This window comes from Myripristis murdjan, chromosome 18, assembly GCF_902150065.1.
Source record: "Myripristis murdjan chromosome 18, fMyrMur1.1, whole genome shotgun sequence".
Taxonomy (NCBI): domain Eukaryota; kingdom Metazoa; phylum Chordata; class Actinopteri; order Holocentriformes; family Holocentridae; genus Myripristis; species Myripristis murdjan.
The window spans coordinates 17,662,036-17,688,121 of record NC_043997.1 but is presented as its reverse complement, the minus strand read 5'-3'; the positions used below and the strand labels follow the sequence as shown (position 1 = coordinate 17,688,121).

Sequence of the window (26,086 nt, the reverse complement as noted above, 5' to 3'; positions counted from 1 at the left end):
AAGAGTAAAGTGGAAAAGAAAGGCCTTTTCATACCCGGTAAGAGTAATAAAAAAAATAAAATAAAATAAAATATACTAAAATATGACGCTAACATGACCTCAGGTTATTGCTTAGTCATGGTTTAGGTCATGCCTATTTGAATACTGTGTGGAAGGCAGTTAACTGAATTAACATCTTATCTAACATCTATCAACCAGAGTTGGAGTCACCCAAATGAATAATTTCTGCTAATAATATTTTATTAAGAGAGTCTCCACCCTTCAGAGTTAGAGCACGTTTTACTCAATTCTCATGTCCCCCGCAACACGATATATGTTTTCGTCAACATTCTTAACGGCTTTTTCAGGTTGTCTGTGGTTCATAATGTGACACCAATATCCTACGTGTTCCCTTGTGTGGTGTTTCTGGAAGATTCTTGTGGTATTCTTTGCTTCAAACGCCGTGGCAATACTGTTTTCTGACTTCCGAGAAGTTGAGTGCAGCCTCCATCCTGATCTTACTGCAACAAGTCAAAGAGCGCAGCACACACAGTCAACAGTTGGATGCGACGCGCGCAGGCGGGTCCTTGCGCCGTGACGTTTCCGAGCGGGCTGGACTCGGGATAACTCAGATGATGGGGATTATACAGTGGTGCGCTGCTGTTGGTTTTGTAGAGTGGTGTCGGCGGGGCTGACAGCTTGATGCCTGCGCTGTGGAGGTCCAGCTGAGCCGCTATGCGCAGCATGGGCACCGGGGATTACATCTGCGTAACGCTGCGCGGTGGTGCGCCCTGGGGGTTCACTTTGCGTCAGGGAGAGGGGGACACCTACAGACCTTTTCACGTTATCCAGGTAACTTTTCATCTATCTATCTATCTATCTATCTATCTATCTATCTATCTATCTATCTATCTATTTATCTATCTATCTGTTAGTTTTGTGTGTGTGTTTCCAATTTCTTCACTTAAACTTTTGGAAAGTTTTTGGAAGCTTTTGGAAACTGATTTTTGTCGGAGTATCCTTGGCTTATTCTCGGGCTTTCTACACTGATAATAGTGATAATGAAACAGTTTTGCCAGTGCTTCTTAGGATTCACGCCCTCTGCTATGACAAAGAAAACTTAAATTTGGCTTGCCAGCAGTCATAAACTTTCATTTCTGCCGAAGTTTTAATTCCTTGCAAAGAAGGAAAAGCTGGGAGAGAATTTATTTGGATCTGTGCGTGTCCCCCGCATTTTTGTGCGCGTCGGCTCTGTTTTGGTGTGAGATTGCTAAGGACCCTTATATGGTCAAGGCCAAGGGAATGTGTGAGTGTGAGGGGCAGTGTGATCTGTTATCACTCAGCAAGACTTCAACACGAAAGCAAAGCAATATGCAGAGGAGTAGCCTCACCTTACCTGATGAGTGAAAGATATCTGGAGACTGCAGATGGCATGAGGGAACGCCAAACATAACAAAGATAAAGGTCATGAAAGTTGACCTCAAATTTAGGCATGACTGTGTAGATGTTACTTTCTAATAAGTGACAAAAATGAAGTAATCCCAATAACGAGCCCTGAAAGTAATAATAAACAGTTCGTGACAGTAGAAAATGTCATCTGCTCCCTGGTGACCACTAATAAAGTTACTTCAGTTCAGCCTTTATTCAATTCCCCAAAGGGACAAGTTGTTCGCTGCAGCTAAAAACAAAGTCCAGATGCAATATTGTGGATGCAAGCATGGTCTAATAACACAAAAGAGAATAGCCCATAGTAGAAGAGAGAGTGCAATTTTCTAAATTACTAAAGTCCCTGTGTTAAAATAAAGACTGTTGACAGACTATTCGGTGAGTTACCAGCTGAGGGGACAAATGAGTGCTGAGTGTTTCTCAGAGCCTGCCAGCTGAGCAGCTCATGTCTGTTGAACTCACTATCACAGAGATGCACTGCTGGCACAGCAAACAGCATTTGGTCATGACTTATATTTGCATGCAATCAATAAATAAAATCAATAAAAAAATCCAGCATCTTACCCCCCATCCCAAATGCAGGCAATGTTATCTGTCAGCACTGAAAATAACTTAAAGAACTTTATGCACAAAATCACTGAACTTTATTGAGTTTAATGCCATAGTTACGAGCTAATCAGGACAGTTTCTTCCAATCAGCATCCAAATTCACAGTTTGTTCTTTCACCAATCACCATGACATTTTTAGACACTTTTAAAAGCAGCAAGCATGTATTCATCTCATAGAACTGCACAGCATCATCATCAACAGCTTATCTCTGCATGCATAATGTTCCAGTTCATTTCAGGTTGCACAGAACCAGTGGCACCGCCTCAACACAGTAACGGGCTACTGCATTTAAGTTGCCTTTATTAGAAAATGGATAAAAATAGGTTTTCTTCACAAAGTGATATATAGTACTACAGGTGATTAGTACATTGAAACATGTGAAACCAAGTGACATTACTTTGAATAGCAGAGGTGCAACTCTAAAAGGCGCTAAATATGGTATTGTAATCAATGACTTCTCAGGCTCTACAAATCTGTCATCAGCTTGTCGCCTACATGGCGAACAAGTAAATGTTTTTCTTACACTGCATTCCACCGACATCAAAGCTCGTTCAGAGGAAAGCTTTTGAGTGGCCGAGAACTTCAATATATCATGTTAACAATATAAGCTTAACCTGTTTGGAACAAGTCATACCATGCTCCTTAAGTTCATGTGGGATTTTTACTTTGATATTGCGTGAATATGGACATTGCTGGTGTGAGGTCTGGCTTGGCCGCACAGCCTCAAAGAAGCTCATAAAAGTCTGGCTGGTTGATATTCAGAGAGTGAGAGAGATCGCCTGTCACTGAGCTTTAAGCTGTGGCATCTGGTGAGTGGCTTTGACCAGAGTGTTCAAGAAGAGAGAGAAAATAAAATCTTACCATGCCAGCCTTTATAGCTGTCAGTGAAGTTGTTTGCTATAGGTGTGATATTGACATTCAGATTCATATTAAATAATCATTTGATAAAAATAGATAGGGAACGTCACAATGAAATAAGGAATGTATGCAAAAAAAAAAAAAAAAAAAAAAAAAAAACCTGGGTATTTTTCAACCTGGGTATTCACCTTCACATTTTAAGCTGCCTCTGCTCCCTGTAAACCAATGTTAAATGACCATGAATTGTCTGTAATATGTGTATTTCAGTAAGTCTATCACAAAACCTTGTGCAGCACGTGAGTCAATATACCATTCAATAAATGCATTGTAAAGAACTCTAGCTTTAATTCACATTAGATGAGCGAAATCACTGTCAAAGAGAGGAGACAGTCCCTTTCTCCCACTTGGGGAAGTACACAAAGTGGAAGTGCGCCGTACCTCTAATTCCACTCTTAACATTGCTGTTTCGTTCACAGTTTGCATCTTGAAACCTGATTATATTCAGTTCAAGCAGAAATGTGGTGTCTAGAGGTGTCTGACATCATAGCTCCAGAAGAGGTCCCCACAAAAGTCTGTTCCCAGGTTACATAACAGTCTTGTAAATGTGAAGTAGCAACATATGATGGATCTTACAACTGTGTACCTCAGTCTTAAACTTCTGGGGGTCTGAGCTCACCTCATCTGGAAGGCATAACTCTAAACAAACCTCAGAAACTCTTCTTGTGGGGAGCTAAGCCTTTTAGTTAAAAAGTGAAAAAGCAAACATATCAAGATCATGGGAAATACTCCCATACACAGCTACAAGCTTTCCAGTGTCTGATAAGATATGTTGTTGCTGGTTTTTTTTTTTTTTTTAGACTTCTGTTGAATTCAGTGGAGACTGGGTTTTGTTTCCTGAGGGAAAGTGATTGCTCATTGTGCTGACAGCCATTACAGTGCGAAGGCATGGGGTATCCACTCTCAAAAGGTTGTTTCCATATAAGGGAAGCTGTTTTTTCTTCTTATTTGGAGTCCTGGCCGCAGTACAAAGTTGATGAAGTCATGACTCCCTTGGTTTTAAAGGTACAGAAAGTTTTTGTTTGGTTGGGATGGAAAAAAATAGGATCAGCTACATGCAGGCATTGTGTGTTGTCTTCTTGCTCGATACATCTGATCTGTGGCAGTGGTGCAATTCATGTTTCTGTGTTTGAGGAAGTGGAGGACATTTTTATGTTATCCTTTGGATATTCCCATGAAGAAAGTGCTCAAATCCTGCAATCCTGAACAGAGGTATTTTGGCCTCCCAATTACAATGGTATGTCATCCTGGTATGAGATACGTCAACATGCATCAAGTCAGACATGGAATACCGAGTAGCCAGGTGAATGGTACCTCAATGCGGTGGAAATGCAGACCTCATGAAAAGCAAAATTTCATTTATATTACATAAGATCATATTTATAGCTAGAATAAAGAAGCTGTCTTTTGCTGGGCTGTCTTGTCCTTTACAGGGCAAAGAGGGCTCTTGTTGCTGATGCCTCAGTCCTAATAGTGCACCACAGGAACTCTATTAAGCCATGCAATCAGCAAAATGCCATTGCCTCATTCATTCACTGCAGTATTCCTGAAGTAAACAAAGTGCTCCAGAGCTCGTGTCATTAACGGAGCTTTGGCATTGTGCATTTCAGCAAAAACATCGGCATTCTGTTTTCTGCAAGAAAGAGTATGACCTCAGTTGATGCTTGCTTGATTTTTTTTTTTTTTTTTTACCCCTCCCATTTTATTCCATAGTGTATTAAACAAAACAAACATTACACTCCCACAGCATTATATTGTTGTGCTGTAGTGATGACCAGCAGTGTTTCTGGCTATAAGTGCATTAAGCTGAAAAGAAAACAGAGGAAAGACAAGAGTGAAGGTAGCTATCCAGCCCGCACGGTGTGACTGCTACCTGTAAGGCAGCTGGAAAATGTTTGCCTAAAATTTAAAAACATAATTGCTTAAAGCTGCGGAGGGGCAGGAACTGCTGCAGGCTGTGTGAACTCATTACACAACTGTGTATTTCCTGTGATTTTGTGCTGTGTTTAAGCCCATTACGGGGTCCAATTGGTAATTTGGCAGTGGAAAACCCAACATAACATGAGCGTAAAATTGTGTCTAATCGCAGCCCCACCAATCGTGACATATTGTCTGCCTGTCGTCCAAGAGGCAGGTAAATTCTGAGCTTTGATGTAATGAGAAAAAACTGCTTTGAAAGTTGCTATTATTTGAGAACATGGACTGAAAGCGCTTATTTTTGGGCCTGTATGCCTGCTATCCTTTAACCATTTTTATTTGTGCAGTTGTGACAAAACAAAACTGAGGAGGTGCAGTTACTCTGGAGCAGTGGTCTTCAAACCGGAGTCCAGGGACCTCCAGGTGTCCTTCAGGGGCATCACTTCACTTTCATTTCACTATACGCTCAGTTAGTTATTTCACTAGAAATTAAGATCCCCAAAAATGCACAATTTTATAATTAATACAATCCAAACTGTCTTTTTATATCAGGGTCCCGAGGGCAAAATCACTTCAAATGGGTGTCTGCAGCTTAATGAAGGTTAACTTGGAAGTCCAGAACATGAAATTGTTTTAAAAAAAAAAAACCTTCTGCAGACTGTCACTTTACGATTCAGGCCGCGTATGGCAACGAATATTTAGACACTGCAGGCAGTAACTGCCTCCCTTGAACACCGCCCGACTATCTGTGTATCTTTGTGTTCAGAGGGGTGAGGACAAGAGAGGTTTCCCCTCCTTTTTTGGAGGATGAGTGGTGACTGTGGTGGTCCAGACAAACCTTCCTCCCCACAGAGAAGTCTGAGTCCAAGTGCACAGGCGCACACAGGAGGCCTAATACGGCTTGTTTGTGCACACTCAGGTCCTAAAAACTGAGGCATGGAGGCAGAGGGCTTTTATCTGAGAGTTACCTCTCCATAAAGTAACTCATAAAATATTTTTTTATATACAGTAAAAGCAGCAGCATTTTATTACCCATGGTGTTGCTTCCATCAGAGTTAGGCCTAAATGTTTGACATCTTGCATTCAATAAACTGATAAGGTAGAGCTCCATTCCCTTCTGCAGTTGGTGCCAAATTATGAAAGCAGAGACAAGTATCAAAAGAATCAGAAAGAGGATGCATTTCATCTGAATTTTAATATAAAATATCTGCATTTTCAGATGAAAATCATTCTTTTCTCCCCTGCAGCAAACAGCAGAAAATACATGAGTCTTGGCCTTTTTTCCTCCACAGAGGTCATGCATCGCCATCTAGTGACAAAGCTGTGTTACTGCAAGTATCTGTAGTTACATCCATGGAAATGGTGCTTCAATCTATGAAGAAATATCAAAAAGTCTTGAGTTTTTGTGTCAAATTCTGACTGTAAATGTGACACAAAGTGGTACATTTTGCGATTAAAGAATAGTATTCATCCTGCATCCAACAGGATCATTGCAGAGTCATTTCAATGCTATTGCTGGTTTATCAAACTAACAATTTTAACCAGTTTTGTTATTCTGGATTTTCAATTATTTGTATGTTGCTGTTCACTTTTCCCCATTACCATCAGCTTTTCAAAGCTTAAAATAACATAGAAGCAAAGGCACGTTAAGTTGTGACACTATTTCTAAGAGACAAATAAAACAAATCTTTCTTCCTTTTTCTTTCTTTCTTTCTTTCTTTCTTTCTTTCCTTCTTTCTTTTATATGTCTTTTGTATATTGTTTTAGTGCTAAAGGAGCTATTCTCACTCTGTGTTCGGAGATGGTCATTGTAATTGCCTCTTTAAAAATGCCTAATGGAAGGCGAGCTTTTTAAATGATTTATGTGGCTTGCTGTTTGCCAGGGGGGTCTGTTTTGGTAACAAGTTTAGACATAAAGCCAATGCCAGAGAAAAGGGAGAACTTTATTTTAAGATGAATTCATCTTTGGAGAGAGTGCTGTCATGGCAGCTAGGGGTCATGATTAGCATGACAGAATAATCAGTAACGAGACTATTGTCAGTGTATCTACAGAGTTTCACAGATTTTCTCAATTTTCATCAACAAGTTCCAAGATTATCATGTATTTACTCACAGTAATAGCGAGTAAATCTTTTGTGAGAACTAGCTGAGACTTACTATTAGGATCAGGGAGTCATTAAGTATTATTTCAAGGAGTATTGCATATATTTAAATGTAGACTATACAAACTTCCTTTCTCAAGTATTTTCAGTTTGCAATATAGGCATCATACCTTAACACATTTCCTGAGTGTGTCCTAACTGCAGTGAAGTAATAGTTTATCCCTCTAGTTGTATAAGTGGCCTTTTGTGCCAAAATTTATGGCATGTTTCTCCTTATTAAACCCTTTTATTAATGAAGCATTTTATAGGCTTCAGGAACCAATTACAACAGAATGAAGCCATAAGCCATTAGTTTAGCTGTGTAGAGAGGTGCCCTTTAAATGTGTCTGCACACAGCAGCCTTACAGCCACAACATGCAGCTGCAGAGTTACAATGAACCACAGAACACTATTTTTATTATTGCACACCAAATCTTGGTTAGCACAGCCTTTGTTTTTCCATGTGACTGACTGTACATTACAGGGAGAAATGTGCAGATTGCTGTTTGGCTCTTCAGTGACGTGTTGGCGGTGTTGCAATGTGAACATGGGGCAATAACAATTGACTTTCCACTAATCCTGTCCCCTTGTGTGCTGAGCTGATATTGTGTCTGAACTAGCTACTCCCAAATCTTTCTTAGCACTTTCACTTTAAATATTTCACCAAATCTGACAGGGTTATAGGAATAGTAACAAATGAGCTCATTTCTAAAATGTTATGTATACTTTTGAGAGAGGAACAATCTTTTAGCTCATCTTCATCATTTACTATGTCTAAAATATGAATGGTCCAATGTGAAAATGTGGTTTCATTTTGTTAACTTAGGACTCTGTCCTCACATTGAAATATTCCACACAAACATAATTACCATCCATTGCCTGGATTGAATTGAATACACACTGATGTGGAGTGCTCATTTGGCATTCATAGGAAGCCCTACTTTATCTGTACAGGCATGTAGCAGCTGGCTTGGTGATAAACATAAAGCACTGTGCATTATTTACAGGCTGACTGTGGTTTGAAAATGCTTTTCTTGTATTTATGCCAAACTCGGAACTACAACAGCAGAGTTTTCTGATATTACTCACATGAGAATGCATAATGCATTATCTGGCTGTATTATTAACTTAATAAAATGCATGAGTCCCTTACTTTCCCAGTTGAGGCTGAACTTATGTTGGCTGTGCTTTTGATGTAGAATTGTCTAGCAAGGTAGCATTTCTTATGAATTATTTTGTCATGCTGTATGATACACATAATCAATAATGCAATATATCACGATACTTTCTCTTGCAATACATTATTGATACACTTGTGCCAAGTATTGAGTTTTGAGTTTTCAACTTAATTTGAGTTCCTCTGAGACACCTGTGTACACCTTATGTATTTTATTTGGAACCGCTTTGTTGCAGTCACTGTGAAAATTTGGAAAACATGATTGATTCCTGCTTTTTGGCAATTTATTTTGTCTTTTCCAAGGTATTTTTTCTTCTTCAGTTACAGATATCGTGATGTATCATGGCTGATTGTATATCGCAGAATTGCCTGTATTGTCATACCATCGTTATTGTGGTTAAAATATTGTGATAGAATCATTTCACCAGTTTCCCAGTGATTCATATTCCTATGCTGTACAGAGCACCATTGTCCCAGGATGTCCCAAATAAGGTCAGGGGTAACCTTCACACTTGAGACATCCCCACTGTGCAGCTATTTCAGTTCTTTGTGTTTGGGGTCTAAGGGAGCACATTTGTGTTTTTGTTTGGTTTTTTTGTGCTCTGAACTCACAGGGGAAGGGTATGCCTACACAGATAATGGATTCCAGCATTTGACATGGCTGACTGTGTTTTCCAAGGGAAAATGTTAAGATCTAACCATATGTGCAGTCATAGATTTTTTATGTTATATGTCATAGATAGAAAATATCATCTAATAGGTGTGTGAACATAACAGGCACAAACTATACATTTTGTTGAAAAAAAGCAGAAGCTGTCTTAGAGCAATAGAAAAGGGATGGCAGTAGTTGAATCTGTAAGTGTTAAATATGCTGTCATATCTCAAGATAATACACGGGCTTAGCACAGCGATAGCAGCGTTATCATTGATCCACGTTTGATACCTCATTAGTATGTGGTATATGACTGACATAATCACTCTAAATCTCTGTTGGAACCATTTGTTTTTATATAAACAGTTCCACTTTTTTTTTTTAAATAAACCTTTTTCAAATAAACTACTTCTGTGAATGTGAACTATGGGCCAGTACAACTGATTATGAGAAATAAAATTAGATTTGTTATGTTCTTGTTTTGCCAACATACCACTATGTTCTGCTCTGTTCTCTTCTGTTCAAGTCTAGTCTGTCCTGTTCTGTCCTATTCAACCCTTTCCTTTCCTTTCCTTTCCTTTCCTTTCCTTTCCTTTCCTTTCCTTTCCTTTCCTTTCCTTTCCTTTCCTTTCCTCTCATCTCATCTACTCTCATCTCCTCTCTTCCAATCCAGTCTAGTCCTCTCACTGTGCTGCTGTGATCCGCAGGTAGAGGAGGGAGGTCGTGCTTCCCTGGCTGGAGTGCGGGATGGTGATGAGGTGGTGTCACTCAACGGGGAGCCATGTGCTGATCTTACCCTCACACAGGCCTTTAATCTCATTGACGCATCGACCGACTGCCTGCAGCTACTTGTCAAAAGGTAGTGCCGCACATCAGCCATTAGCCAAGACACTCTAGTCACAAGATAAAACCATTTATATGGGAATTAAAATTGGCGCAGACAGCATCAAAGAAAATATGCATTTTCTGTCAGAAACATCACACTGTTTTCCACACTGCCCGAATAACAGAAATGGGGCTTTAGTATGAGGACTATTGTGATATTTAAGATTAAAATAAACCTATAATGTGACTCAGCATGCAATTATCTGTCTGTCGTCAGTTCCAGTTCAGTACAAGATCCATATTAAACACAGCAGGCATAAAGATTACTGACTACATTAGCATTTTGATAACATATTATTTTATGACGTGTGTGTGTGTGTGTGTGTGTGTTAGGGAATGCTTGTCCATCTTGCTGACCTTCCAGCTGTCAAACTAGGTGTTGTGGATTTGTGTGTCTGATCAACAAGCAGCTGCTCAGCCATTACTCAGGGGGGCATTTCAAGTCTGTATCAGGGCAGCGTGTCCTCAAATGTTGCCACATATGTCTTGACAGGATCATATTAAAAACAGATTTAGAGCAGTGGGGCGCACGGGTGTTTTGAATGCAGCTTATGACAAATCAAGTTGGACCTAGTTCCTCTCTGTTTTTTGTTACTGCGCCCCACACACTTGGACTATGCACCAGCAGAATTTTAAGCTGACCTCATTAATACCACTGAGACATTTCCAAGGTTTAATTGCTAATCATATTGTCTGTAACTATCATTGCTTTTAATACATATATTTTTTAATTGTTCTTATTCTTATTAATCTTATTTTTTATTTATTTATTTATCTTATCATCAATTACTACCCTTTTACTTTTTAGCATTCTTAATTTGGCCTTTTCATTAATATCGCCATCTATTCTTTTTTTATGTTTTTTGATTTTAGTTGTGCTTATATTTGTTGTATGTATCTCAGCACCACTGAAAGGTTTTCTCTCTTTGTGTTTTCCGAGGTTTTAAAGAAATAAAATGATGATGATGATGATGATGATGATGCAAAGACTGCAAAGACATCCCTATTGGTCTGTAGTTAAATCAAATAGGAATATGCATGATGGGAGTAATTCTTGTCTTACCGTCCCATGAAGCAGATGACTTTAGCTTGTGGCCATCAAACTGTTTTAGGACATGTCATTCCTTCCCCTTTGGAGACCATGACTGGTCACTGAGGTCTAATTGACTTAATTTCAATAATCGTGCTCACAGATAATAGCATTCTGTTTTTCAATTTCTTGGTGACCTTGAAAGAGGAAATTAAGCAGAGCCGTGTTAAAATGTGATTACCTTCCACTTCACTGCTTCGTAGTCGTTTAATTTGACGCATGAAGATTGAATTTGCTTGATTACATTGACCACTTGAGTACTGGGAGATGAGATAGGCCTCACTTATTGGACAATACAATGGCTCCATTTCTCGCAGACTATGTATTACTTATTAAAATACAATTTCAATCTAATTGTCAAGTAAAAGAAATTGCAGGGAGCTCTCTCTTTCTTTTATATGAGAATCAAAAGTCAACAACAAATATTTATGTTGACATAAAATCTGACGCTTCTGTACAAATTTGAAGGTTGATTGTAGTCTTAGCTAGTCACAGGAATTTTACTAGTTGCAGTATGTACCACTCCATTGCACATACCCAAAACAATCTACCAAAGTTTGGGGAAAAATCTATACAAGCAAGCAGAGTAGCATCTTTCATGTGCAGATTTGGTTCTTAGGTTTTATTTAACATAAGTGATCAAAACTGAGCAATAGACCCAAGAAGGTTCCCCCACTTACTCATTCTTCTTCTCCCCCTGTGCTCTAAAAGATACTGCTCCATCATCCCTGGAGACTTTGAATCAGAAGGAACCTACTGTGGTGCGAGGACATCTCCTGATGAGGCTTTGGAGAGTACCACCCTCCACATCCTGTCCTCTAAACACAGGTCCCAAGGCCCTAGGGAGCTCTACATATCTGAGTCCCAGGATGAAGCTTACTATGGGGAGGTGGAAAGCGACACAGAGTTCCCCAAGGGACCCCAGCTGCTTTGCACCCAGCTACAAGTGCCTAGATCTGGTAATGCCAAAGGCTTGCAACCACATTACCTGGAAAAGGTTGAGGGGGAACAACGGAGCTTCTCGCCTGGGGCCATGGTAGAGCTCCAGGTGTCCCTGTCTGAGCAAACATTGGAGGATATTGGCTGCACCTCTCTTGGGAGTGCTCGTGGGATCGAGGGGGGACTGTCGAGCAGAGAGAATGCTGAGTCCGTCCACACCACCACTCATTCACTCTATGTTCCATGCTCAGTAAGAAAGCCACTTGGCCAGCATGGGGTGGTGCTCAGGTCCCCCTCAATGCTGGGGCAAGTAGAGGTCACTCTACAGCACCCAGCAACATCAGGCACAGGAACAGGGAGGGGCATTCTGACTGTGGGTGGTGGGGTGGGTGGCCCCAGGGCCAGTGGAAGTGTTGGATCCCAAGGGGAAGAAGGGGGAGGGCACAGTGAGGGAGCTCCTGAATCTTTTGCTGTCTCGTTTGGAGTTCCCTCAGAGGAGGCGGCACCGGCTGGGGAGTGGGACTCAGATTCTGAGGGGGATCAAGGCAAACCCAATAAGCACCGGGCAAGGCACGCCAGTAAGTAACCTCGAACCCTTTCCTATTTATACCATGTGGGAGAATTTTAGTGTACATCATGTGTGTATGTGAGTATGAATGTGAACGTGTGGCCCAGAATCAATAGTTAAAGGGGAAAACTGCAACCCAATAAGCATTGGTCAGCATTAAATTGCATTTGTCAACAACATGTGTGCATGCCACAGCCTGACGACCAGTGTGTGCGCTACAATGTAGTCTCAAAATAGGATAACGTCTCTCTTGCTGTGGATGGGTGAGGGTTTTCATTGCTTTGTATGGAAGCAAATAGGTCATGTTGTAACATGAATCACAATAGAATGAAATTGGTAATAGTCCAGCAAGGCATAAATGGAATAGTAGTGGTTGAAAAAAAGCTGAATTGTAAAGAATAAAGTGTCAAAAGGATATAGGAAACAAAAGTACAGTCTTGATGGGTCTCGAGTAATCCATCTGTAAAGGCTTAATGAGAATATGGTTTCCACAGTTACTGAGGCGTTCCTCTGAGCTGTGTAGGAGACATAAATATAACACCAGCATGCTGATGATGCCTGCAGAAGTGGCCCTTTGACAGACACCAGCATGTGCTTCCCTGGCCCGTTACCTGATCCTTTCTAACTGAGTGCTTTAACTGAGCTAAAAAAGTGAGTCCACTGCTCACTCCTGCTGTCTTCTCCAGCTTCAGGTTTGTCTTACAGGAATATAAAAATGTAAAGGTTCTTGTTATTTTGTTGCAGCTTTGCATTGTCAGTTGGGTTGGGCTGTGAGAGAGAGTTTGCTTTGTGAACTCTGTCATCGGGATAGCCTTACAAGTCAGTAAATGTGATTGATTCGGGAGGGCCATGAGGTTTAAAGTGGACTGCTTCCGAACTTACAGATAAGGAGTGGTAAAGATGCTCCTGCTGCTACTGAATGTATTGCCTGCAGGCTATTTTTAATCTCTCCCATTTCCAGCTACTGGGTCTCTTATGAAGGTGAACAGACAGCTGTTATATAGTGTATTATCTGAGTACAAATGAGGATATTATACATGGGTCACAGAATCTGATAATTGCTTTATGGGTTGTTGCTGTTGCATGTTCAAGTGAATGAGCAAATCTATAGTAATACAGTCACAGATTTGGATCAATAGATCTGTAAACCACTTGTTTAGCTCTAAATGGATTTTTTTTGTGTGTGTGTGGATGCAAAGCTCCTCAGATAAATGAGTGATGCAACTAATCAATTAATAATTTAGTTTATGTTTGCTGTGTGCTGGTGTCAGTTCAGCTGCTTATAATATCAGTGGTGTGCCAGATTTTAATTGATTGTCATCAACTCTGTGGCTGTCCTCAGCGTAAATATCCATGATATTTATTTAAGAAACTTATTTTAAAAAGCTGTTTATTTGTGTGATGTACCTAATTTAAAAGAACTTTGTTGTTTTTTTATTTTTGACTCTGTCACCATCATTATTGTGCACACTTTGTCATTTGAAAAAGTTATTCAAGTTGCCTGCTAAATTAAATTTTGAGGTTACATCACAACGAAATTATTCCCTCCTCTTGTTGCTCAGGTCACAACGAGGGTGTGACTATTTTCTGCACTATTTTAAGCTTTCTGCATTGTCACATTTAAGTAACTTCTCTGAAATGCAGATATAGTGAGCAAAAACTCCTTCTTGAAGATAACTTTAATACAGAAATGAAGATATTAACCAAAGGCCTCAAAACTACAAAATAAAATAGATTAGATAGACATAATTCCAAACAGACTGAATGATTTGTGGTGATCTCAACTCCATCCTAACCTGATACCTGTCACCTCATTAGAACTTGAATAAGTTGTCCAAGACACGTAACCACTTTGATTTCCCCCTTTCCCTTTTGAACACTCCTTATACTGAGCACTAATCTTTAATCTTGAATTTCTTTTCCTTCTGTATACAGGGCTCAGGCGCAGTGAGAGTCTGTCTGAGAAGCAGGTGAAGGAGGCAAAGTCCAAATGTAAACGTATTGCTCTCCTTCTGACGGCTGCTCCGCCCAACCCCAACAACAAGGGGGTGTTGATGTTCAAGAAACATCGGCAGAGGGCCAAGAAATACACACTTGTGAGCTACGGCACAGGAGAGAACGAACCAGAATACGAGGACGAGGAGGACGAGGAAGACGAAGACAACAAAAAAGATACCCACACTGTCGAATTTACCCTTGTCGCCACTAGCGATTCAGAACTTGATGAAAATTTCTTCACTAATGCCCAGGGTGACAAAGGTGTGATAACCCTCAACTGGGACAAGGGACTCCTTGAAATCGAACGCAAGTTGAACAGCCAGGAAGAAATGGAATGTTTGCCGGAAACCAAGGGCAAAGGTGCCCTAATGTTTGCTCAACGGCGGCAGAGGGTGGATGAGATTTCTGCTCAACATGAGGAGCTAAGGAGGCAGGGGATTGCTGTGGAAGGGGTGCAGATTGCTGAAAAGAGAATGGAGGAGCAATCTTACATGCAGGGCACAACAGAGGGCCATGCATACATGGACGTGAATATGCACCAACAAAGCCAGCAACAACAATACCAGCAGTACCAAGAACAACAGTACTATGAGCAACACCAGCACTATCAGCAGCAACACCAACAACAGTATCAGCAGCAGAAACAGTATGAGCAACAGAATTATCAGCAGCAAATGTATCAACAACAACAACAAGGGTATCAGCAGCAGCAACAGCAATTTCAGCAGTTTTCTTCAAACATGAATGGAATAGTCCACCACCAAACCAGTGAGGTGCAGAGTTCTTTTAACAATCGTACTGCCAAACCTTTCTCAGTACAAAATATGGTGCCTACACCCTATGCTCCTGCAATTAGTGGGACCAACCAAGATGCTGTGGGCCAAGGAGAGCAAATAGCTTCCCGTGATGAGCGCATCTCTACACCTGCTATCAAGACTGGCCTTTTGCAGGATACAAGGAGAAGAAATACTGGCAAGCCAATGTTCACATTCAAGGAGGCACCTAAAGTATCACCTAACCCAGAGTTGCTGAACCTTCTCAACAAGAGTGACAAGAAAGGTTTTGAGTCAGGACCTGAGGAAGACTACCTCAGCCTGGGAGCAGAGGCCTGCAATTTCCTCCAGTCCCCAAGAGTTAAACACAAAACCCCTCCACCAGTGGCTCCAAAGCCTATGATCAATCCCAACTGTCCTCCTTGGTCCTCACAGATTGTAGAAACCAACCAGGACATGCCTCAGCATGCTGAAAATAGTGTATCCACACCTGCTGTGGCCCCCACCGCAGAGACTACCCCTGCGCCAGAGCTACAGCCAACCCCTGCACCTGCCCCTGAGCCGTCTCCCCCTCCTGCTCCCCAGGAAGCTCCTGCCAACACCCCTTCAGAGGAACAGCATACATGGGCTGTCCCAGAGCCTCAGATACATCAACAGCCGCAGCAAGTGGCAACGTGGGAGGAAAATGGCCACACTAATTCTCCCCCACAGCCTGAACCTGCCCCTGTTAGCTCTTGGGCTCCAGCACAAACACAAACTCCACAGCAGTCTTCTTCTCGCTCCTGGGATCCAGCTAAAGTGCAGCCCCAGGAGGCAGCTCCAAATCAATCCTCGCCACCACCTTCTTGGATGTCACATGCACAACCTATTCAGCCCCAAGCACAGCCTCAACCTCCTATGAATACTTGGGCCCCTCCTTCAGGTCAGCCTCAAGGTCAGCCATCATGGGGCCACCCTCAAGAGCAAGCACAATCCCAGACACATGTTCAGCCACCCTGGGCCCAGCCTCAAGAGCAACCACAGTCTCAGCCTCAAGGCCAGCAATCATGGGGCCAGCCTCATGAACAAACACAATCCCAGACACATGTTCAGCCCTGGGCCCAGCCTCAAGAGCAACCGCAGTCTCAGCCCCAAGTTCAGCCACCTTGGGCTCAGCCTCACGAACAGCCACAGCCCCAACAAATTCAGCCTCCCTGGGCTCAACCTCAAGAGCCAATGCAACAGCAGTCCCAGCCTCTGTGGGCACAGCAGTCTCCAACAGACTCTCAGCCTCAACCACCATGGGTTCAGCAGCCTCAGCAAAAATCCCAAACACAACCGCCTTGGGTACAACAGGTTCATCCAGAGTCCCAGCCACAGCCACCCTGGGTTCAACAATCACACCATCAGGCTCCACAACAAACATGGCCTCAGTCCCAAGCACAGGGGCAGCCTCAACCACCTTGGGTTTCATCGCCTCAGCCTCAGCAGCAGGCTCCAGTGAATGAATGGCCTCAGTCACCAACCCAAGCTCAACCTCAGCCCCCTTGGGTACAAGCAGCCCAAGCACAACCTCCAGTCAGGCCTCAAGCCACTTTAAATCCATGGGCCCCAGTAACAGCCCACGCTCAGCCCCAACCATCCTGGACCCAGCCGCCTCCAGAACATGCTCAGCACCCCATGAATTCCACTGCCCCACAGCAGAATCAAGCCCAACCTCAGCCACCTTGGGCTCAATCGATTCCAAGCCAGTCTGCACCACAACCAAACTGGCAGCAGCCCCCTCCACAGCAACAAACTGCACCACAGCCACTAGTGAATGCATGGTCTCCAGCTCAGGCACAGCCCCAAGCACCTGTGAATGTCTGGACTTCACAGTCACCACAAACACCTGCGAATGTTTCAGCTGCAATGGTGAATGTCAGAGTGGCTCAGCCTTCTCCAAAACCTTGGCAACCTGCACAAACTGCACCACCTCACAGGACCCCTCCACCTCCCCCACAGCGAATGACCTCCTACACCTTCAATCGCAGATCTTCATCACCTGTCATCAACCCAATGGCCACTGTCTTAAATCCATCTTCAGCAGGGTCAGCTTTTGAGATGCCAGCTGTCAGAGGGAAAGGAGCTGATCTATTTGCCAAGAGGCAGTCCCGCATGGAAAAGTTTATTGTGGATTCTGAAACTGTGCAAGCAAATAAGACAAGCCGCTCTACATCGCCAACCGCTTCCTTACCAAATGAATGGAAGTATTCCCCGAATGTACGTGCTCCTCCTCCATTATCATATAATCCCATACAATCCCCTTCCTATCCCCCAGCAGCAATAAAGCAGCCCCCTCCATCTAGCCCATCAGCCAAAGCCAAGAAGAAAGGCAAGGAGAAAGAGAAGGCTACCCCCAAACCCCTCAATGTTATAGATGTCATGAAACATCAACCCTATCAACTTAATTCCTCACTCTTTACTTACGGCCCAGCAGCAGAGGCTGCCAAGCCCCCTGCCCCCAAACCTGACCCTGCTCCCACTCCTGTCCAAAACCAACAAATTAGATATGAGCAAATGGCTCCTGTCCAGCCGGCTGGACCAGTTAATGCCCCATATCCCCAGCAGTCCTATGGAATGCCACCACAACCTGTCATGCATGATGTCTATTGCCATCAAGCCCCAGCTAATGCTTACCCTCCTGCCAATCCCTATCAGCAAGCTCCTGCTGGTCCATACCAGCAAGCATATAGTCCTCAGTATCAGCAAGCTCCTCCAGCTGCTTATCAACCCCAAGCTCCTCAGTCTCCAAACCCTCCCTATCAACAGGTGCCCCAGGCTCCCTGCCAACCAGCCAATAGCCCTCCCTACCTTGCTGCCCCCATGGTGCCCTACCAAGCTCAACCTCCTAGTGCCTATGTTGCTCCCAGTTTCCCCATCGCCGCAAGGCCTGAATCTGCTTCAGGTGGCAGCACTGTAGCTGCTCCAAAACCCAAATTTACAGCTAAAAAGAGTTCAGCTCAGGTGTGGAAGCCTACAGCAGTTGGCAAAGAATGATTTTGGTAGTATAATTACATGTTTGCTTTTTTTTTTTTTTTTTTTTTTTTGAAACATTGGTAAGTACTCTTACAGTGCACAACCGAGCTACATATTTTGTGCGTTTAAGCTAGCTGTTGCAATTATTATCTTCTCTTCCATGTGTTCTACTCTTTTGATAATGAGAAATAGCTTGAAGGTTTACAACAGAGTTTTGAAAGCAAATGCTGGCGGCATCACACTCAAAATATGAATGTGAGAATAGGATGTAAATATATCTCATCTCATATCTCATTTATTTTTTATAAGGGTTGTACACATGAGACATAATACAATTTTATGTGGTGGTGATACCAGAATGTAGGGGAGTATGATGCTCAGTAAGAACTGAAAGAAATGTGAGAATGGAAAAAATAAGAGATGACTGATACTTGACAGTGATAACAGGAAGTTGAAATTGAAAAAGAGATTTAAAAGAAGTAACAAATTGCAAAATATGTTTACTCATATTTAATGATGTATGATGCACAATGCAGTCTGCTTCTATGTGCAATATTTTGCCTGTATGTGACATAAAAATAGGGCAGTAAGGAAGGGAAGGGGGTGGGGTTAGAGAGGTGTAATGATACCTAAGCAGAAACTGAAGTCTAAGATAGCAGTGATGTCACTGGTTAAGAGATTATGTGATAACTCAGTGGAGTGTGAAGCAATATCTGGGAGATAGAGCAATGATGAAAATTCAAACTAGCTCTCGCTTTATTTTGCAAAACATTTTCAAATATTCTGTTATGAAAAGTTATATTTTTGCTAATGCCTTATTTTCCCTCATTGTCTTTCATAGATCCCACTTGAGTGGGTTGGTTTTATTTTAGACTTTTTACCAGCTGTTGCGTCATGTTAGGTACTATATTTAAACTGTCTCATGTGAGGGACTGCTGAGGTCCAGAGATAGTAGGCTTGAATTTCAACTTCAGCCAATCTAATTTACCACTTCTCAGACCCCCATATTGTGTTTTTTTCCCAATGAGAGCAAAAAATATATATTTGTATATTGCTTTCTCTCTTTGTTTCACCCTTGCATCATTTCTCCCACGCATCTCTTTCTGCTTTTGTTTTATATGGATATATGAAAAAAGATACACCATAAAAGAATTACTGAAAGGATAACCAGCCCTAGAATGTTCATACATATAATTTTGTTATCAGGCTGCTTTTTTCTTCATGTTCTTTTTTCATTTTCCTTGTGTGTTTCTCTTCATAGTGCACTTTGTGTATGATTTACTGCAGTGCCATTAAAATGTCTTTTTTTCCCTGTTTGGCTTTTCTTTGTCACTTGAGCATGTCCATTAAGTTCTCTCTATTTCTTGTCTCTTTTCATCACAGCTTGCTGAATTTCACTACTTCTCCATCTGTACCACAAATATTGAGAACAAAGTTATTCTGTATTTATTCAGACAAAAATACTGATTGAATTTCACTTGTGGCTCAATCAGTTTTCACTGAACCAACTTCAGCTTTGATTTGATTAACACTCTTACAGCTGCTGTCCTACCTTGACAAATACAGTGATCCAGAATGGATCAGTTTTCAACAATAAAGCCACCCACAGTTTCTGGTCTATGAAGATCTTGTTAATGCCAGCCAGCAACACTTCATTTTCCCACATTACACATTGTCATAGTTTCAAGTATGTGCTTCAAAAGCATATTGTTGCAGGACGAAAACTTGATGCTACATTTATTAAAGCTATTATTAGACTGGTGATTTTATTGAATATAGGCAATCTCACTGGATAATTCTGGTGGATAAGTGAAGTGAGCCTTGGCTCAAATGTTCAACTAAGTTGCATCATGCAGTTTCAGACAGGATAAGTTAAAGTTTGCAGTTATATCTGATGAAATATGAGCCCCACTCAGAAAACTTAAGTTGAGCACCATTGCCTTATTGGTTAATTACACCTGTTTCTTAATCTCAAATGGATTTCGTTTTCGATGCAAACTCGAGGCAAGTATTACATTTTAATGCTTATTTAGAAACTGCACTGGAGATGTTTGTTTTATACCAGAAAAAAAGAGGAAACAACCAACTACTGAAAAATGTACTGTAGGTTCAGAAAACAGCAGTATATTTATTATAATGTACTTAGATGTAAAACACAATATTATTTCAAGTTTCACCAAAGATAGGCATGCATCATCAACAGAATGTTATTGGAAAAAGTTAAATTAAAGCTTGAATAGCTCAGTCAAAAGAAAACATTAATGTTCCAACTTAATCAGATTCTTTAATCTCTAATTATGTTTGACCATAAACCCTCATGCACACTTTCTCACTGACCTCTGGCACCTAAGAGCGGCTGCCCTTTGCTTCTACCATGAAATCAGCCAGTTCAGGTTTCACACTTCCATCCAAAAACACACAGGGTTTTTGTTTTTTTTAATCCAGGACACCAACTTGAAAGACCTGCAGTGTTCACATCTGACCCCGGATTACCCCAGTAAATATATTACACACTCTTTTCAGGATGGTATCATGTCCCTATATTCACCTAATAATCCCAAATGTTATCTCCCATTTCCCAACCAAAAAACAAACCAACAAGGTGAACTCAATGTATGTTAATGGTGACAATCCACTTTGACCTCATTCCTGCATGAAAATATGACCTGAGATTGTCGACTAATCTACTTATCCTTTCTTGTGTCTGTCTTAATCCAGGATAACACAGACATCTTAGACTGATTGAACATCATACCAAATACTTGAGTCAGTACAGATTTCATTCCCTTATGACTCATTCAATTGCATTCACACTTTTTCCCAGTGACTTCACTCTTCCACTCTGTCTTTGTTTCATGGCTAATCTACACATTTTTCACCAGATGATGGCAGCACTGCCCTTCCTGAGCATCCACCCTATACAGCAGAGTGTATAGTGAGACTTAAAGTGCAGTACAGGGATGATTTATCCTGCCCTGTCACTCCACATATTCCCTGCCTGTCGAGGCATCTTAATGAAGACTTAAAAGGAGCCTCTGGTCTTTGACACATCGAGACGGAGCTGCAGCAGATAACCACTGAGCAGATTTGCCAGCTCATTGAGATACCTTGAGAGCATTACTGTTTAATCCACAAGGCAGAGAGCAGATCTAATTTAAACAAGCTAAATGTGGCTTTCTGGGGAAACCCACTCTCATGAGGCAATTGTTCTGAGAAATCAGAGGCAGACCATCAATTATTGTGCTGTTTGGACTAATGGTAAAGTAGCCAGTAGGTCTTGTGATTATGGTAAAGTTGCTCAACTAAAGACTGTTATCTGTGCTCTGTGCTTGAGATAATACAACTTGTTTCCTTTAACACATCATAATTTTTGTCCATTACATGTATATGTTATGTATTAAGGAAATCTGTGTTGATGGAAGAGCATTTTTTCAGGCCTTTGTTTAACAAAAATGTCACTGTTAGCTCTATCTTTAAGAGAAACAGGTGGTTTAATTTACCTTGCATACTCGAACAGAGTATTTTTAAAGAATGACATAGGCCATGTTCCTCACAATAAAATTAGAACAGTGCTTACTTAAAAAAAATGTGTTGGGGAAGAGAATTTCTATTTTCAAACATGTCCCAAGATGTTCTTTGTGATTTGATTTGGCCAGAGTGCTAGTCAGACAAACAAGAACAAGCCCTTGCTAAAGTAAACATGTCTGAATCTTTCCTTGCAGGCACTTGGCCGGAGCTACTCCCTTTCCCCACCCGCCAGAGCACCATGCACGAGCCAAAAGTCAGCATCGGCTTCCTCTTCCCCCAGACCTTCAGCTCGGGCCTCCATAGCTGTCCAAGAACGGCAGACATCCTGGATGGAGAGGAGCTACAAACCCCCCACGCCCTGGGAGGCTGCCTCTCGCCATCCCCTGGGCCTGGTGGATGAAGCCTTTGCTTTCCAGAACCTCCAGCATGCTATTGCCTCAAATGTCCGCTTGGCAGCCCAGCGCAAAATGCTCCCGGAGCCACCAGTGGAGTGGAAGGCCAGAGTGTCCTACCAAGCCCCCCAGAAAACTGGCAGCCAGACTTGGAGCCAGAGCCAAAGTCGCAGTCAGAGTCGAGTCCCGCTGCCATCATTTGTTTCCCCAACCAAGAGCACTGTCTGCGCCCCTGTCAGTCCTGCTGGTTACAGGTCCCTGCCCAGACAGTGGCAGCCTCACAGGTCCATGACAGACACGAACCTCAAGCACCCAATGTCCTCCTCTGAGTATAAGAAGCCCTTGGGAAAGCCGACATACAAGGCTGTGTACACCAGCAACACCACCTGGAGCTGGAAGCAATAGAGCACATCTCAGCATGTTGATCAGCTGATGAGAATGAGATACAAAGATACAATAACAGGCCATCATGTTGAATGAAGAAAGTACGCTGATGTTTGATGAAAAATGGTGAACCTTCTGTTTTTTGAAATGCCACTTTAATCTTTAAAATTGCTTTCTACTCTATGCTGTTAGATTTAAAGTATAATAGGATTTAGTTGGAATCATTTACTATGCATGCCACACTCAAATGTGGCCAATAAGGATAATTCTTACTGTACATGGAGACTTATAATTTACTTCAGAACATTTAATGCACAACTTTTGTTTTTGTCCGGCAGTGTAATTTCTGTTTTTTTGTTTTGGTAAGTACAGTGGAGTATATTTCTTCAGAGAAGGCAACAAGTATGTGGTTAAGAAGAGACGTGCAAATGCACATATATAGATCAAAACAAGTGGGATATGTGAAAGATTTGTGGTCAGTGATTTTATAGATATGCAAAGATTGTAAATGTTGACGTTTGTTTGAGATACAGTCCAGTTCACTTCTCACATAGACCAAATAAAACAGGAATGAAAAGGATTATCTCAATAAATAAGAAATTTATACAACATTTATGTGAGAATGCTAGGAGAAGGCAGTGACCTACCCATCGCAGTTGCAATAGAAGAATGTTTTGATTTTTTTAAGTCTAATTTATCAGTTTGTGGGTTTGCAGTTCATCCACCTTTGGATGTATTTAGCATGCTGGTTCTAGTGGTGATTGTGCACTTTTTGTTTGTTTGTAGGTTGGTTTGTTGTTTTCATTTTTAATCCGTGAAACTTGAGGATGGGTAAGTGAAAGATTGTCATGTTTTCAGATAAAGCTTTATCTGTGATCAGGAAACCATCGAGCTGCCAGAACACAACCAGTGATGTGTTATGGGTATAAATGAGGCCTAAAACTTGGGAAAAGGCTCATTCCATAACTCAGCACATTGTGGGTGGACACTTGTGCAAATGTGCAACTCCAATCAGAAAGATTAATTAAACCTTTTGGCGACTGCATTTTTATTTAGTACATTTGCATGTGGCTGATAATGGACGATAAATAGAGAGAGGGGAGACTTGAAAACTAAAATGGGGCAACTTTTCTCCCAGTTGAATGTTTTACTAGATTAAACTCTGGGCACCTGGAAAAATTACCCTGGTAGTAAATAATCCAGTCATCACAGTTTAGCCTGCTGTATATTAAAGAGTGAGATATGTATGTTTTTTATTAATTAGTAGTAGAAAGGCTAGTGAGTCGTGCTGTTCGTTGGGTGGTTTCCAGAATGAAGAGCGTATTTCCAAGGAAGTTGCTGTTTCCAAAAACAAATGACTGTTTTAGTTTTTCATATGTACAATGTTATAGATGAAGAAAACTGCATACAATGTGTAACCTATTAGGCCTATGTTGCATTATTTTGTTTCAGGATTATGCTATAGACTGCTGATTTACAATCATCTCCAAAGACTGAAGATTAAATCTAGTTTGGCATTTTGGCATTTTGGCAGTGTATGTAATGTCCTAATCTGATTCTCACCAAGCAATCTTCTGAGCACAAAACTGATATTTAGCACGCAGTATTGTGTTGTGTATCAGCCGACTTGTTGAGCACCCTGAGGATACTGCAGGATAAACACTGACAGCCTGTCTTTGTTTGTTAAGCTGTTGGTCGTGATGCAAGTGAGCAATTTCTGTTCCAGTCTAATTTTGATTTTGATTGACATCAAGCATTTAGACAAATAAATATAATTACATCGCTTTATTACACAGATTGTAGTGTGTGTTTGACTCTTTGATCTGTAATCCAAGCATGAAATACTCTGCTTTGGACCATTTGTTGCTTGCTGTGCCATCCCATGAAGCTTTTTGTATGATGTGTTGTCTTGAAGAGTCACTTGCTCTGTATCCACAGGAGGGGGTTGGGAAACGATTGTGGGGACTTGTCTCCATGGAGACAGTTACATAACAACAGTGGGTACCTACTGTAGCTTAACTATGATAGATTGGGAGACAAAGACAGACAGAGAGAGAGATACTTTAGGCAGATATTATTGCACTACCAATTTATAATACTCTATCATATGTTTTATTCAAATATCATGAAAAGTGGATAGTGTACATATAAATATGAATGATGCATCATAAAGTGTGACACTGATGGCTTGCAAATAAATTTTCATTCTGCCTGTGGGGTTATTGCAATAGATTTCTCTGTGTCAGGCACTCCAGTGTGTCACTGAACATATTGCTATTAAAATCCCACCTTTTACTTTCCTGCCATGTTGGATCCTATAAACCGCAGCCCTCTGGCTTTTATTTGTCTGTTGTAACAAGCATAGAAATGAGCAGAGACTTTTAGCAAGGCCAAGTAAAATATACTGAAGTAGCCGGTTTATTGTTTAAAAGTAGGTAATGAAGGTTCAATATCCAGTGTTTGTATGATTTTCCAGGGTCAGCTTGTTTAACCCATTGAACTATGATTTTTCCCTTGAACATCCCCTTAAGTGGCTTCAAGATTGGTTAGATTTTTGCCCCGTATTGTATGACAATGCCACATACTGTCCATGCTGTGTCCCTGCAGGTTGCAGCAATTTACTGGAGTGACATCGCTCTCATACTGAGTGAAATATTGACAGCCAAGATTCCATTGTTTTACAGCTGCAGCATTACATCAAATTGAAAATATCTAGATGTCTTGTGCAGCATTTTATGCACATTTCCCTGTAATTCAGCAGGACATTTTTTTTGTTTTGTTTTGTTTTTGTTTTGGAAACCTCAGGCTTTCTACTCGAATTTAAAATGAAGTTCTGTGAGTTTCAACAGAGCTTGGCTGCACAGCATGCAGTTGTATCGATGAAGCCATCGATGTGCCTGGCAGGGTTAAAGAGACAAAAGTGGAGTGAACTGTATGGCCGTTCCTTCACCAGATGATAGTTTTTTTTGGCCCCCTGCTGATGAAATCGGAGGGAGAGGACTGTGATATCAGTGTGCATCCTTTTGTCTGTTTGTCTCACAGTGTTGTCACTTCCAAATGAATGCTCAGATTTCCACCAAATTTGGTGGGAAGGTTGGTCATGGGTCAAGGAAGAAGTGCCTATCTTAAACCTCTAACACACAAAAAGCTCATGACACACCCACCACCTCTACTTTAGGTTTTTCGGGCGTCCCCTGACTTGGGATATAGCTGCCTAAAAGTTAGCAGGCGCTTTTATGTTCTTTATTACAGATCAGTGGTATTTAGCTCTAGTGGATTTCACTCCTTGATTTGTTTATTTGTTCATCTCACACAGTGTTAAATGAATGAAAAACTCTCTACTAAGGATAGCTTTTTAATGTTCAGCTGCCTCACATGGTCCTGATCAAAAAAGGAGGGGTGATGCACCATTGAGGGTGGACAAGATGTTTACTTGTTTATTTTTCAATGAGGACATTTGATTAGTCTGTGGGCCCTGAGGGGGCCAAACCTGGAACCCTGACAAAAAAGATATACTGCCAAAGCAAACAGTTTTTCAATGTTAAAGCTTTGCCAATATTTCCAATATTATATAAGTGGTAATTTTCATATTTTTGGTTCTTTAACTTTAACATGCTCTTTGGTGGAGCTGCAAGGTTACACATTTTTTTTTCACCTTTTCAGGGGCATTAGACAATGTGAATGGGAGAGACAAA

General features: G+C 41.4%; 1 protein-coding gene across 1 annotated transcript; it reads left to right on the top strand.

The window, feature by feature from the left end:
- Positions 1–669: 669 nt before the first annotated feature.
- synpo2a (synaptopodin 2a) lies at positions 670–24,592 on the top strand. The gene is made up of 5 exons (XM_030076324.1): positions 670–831; positions 9,545–9,696; positions 11,524–12,329; positions 14,255–17,331; positions 21,810–24,592. The coding sequence occupies exons 1-5, from the start codon at positions 715–717 to the stop codon at positions 22,410–22,412; spliced, it is 4,755 nt and encodes a 1,584-aa protein (XP_029932184.1). The 5' UTR covers positions 670–714; the 3' UTR covers positions 22,413–24,592.
- The last annotated feature ends 1,494 nt before the right edge of the window (positions 24,593–26,086 follow it).

Excerpts from the sequence above, each read along its gene's own strand:
- synpo2a (XM_030076324.1), top strand. The coding sequence starts at position 715 with ATGCGCAGCATGGGCACCGGGGATTACATCTGCGTAACGCTGCGCGGT. Across the intron at positions 832-9,544 it reads GACCTTTTCACGTTATCCAG|GTAGAGGAGGGAGGTCGTGC; the intron begins GTAACTTTTCAT and ends TGTGATCCGCAG. Across the intron at positions 9,697-11,523 it reads CTGCAGCTACTTGTCAAAAG|ATACTGCTCCATCATCCCTG; the intron begins GTAGTGCCGCAC and ends GTGCTCTAAAAG.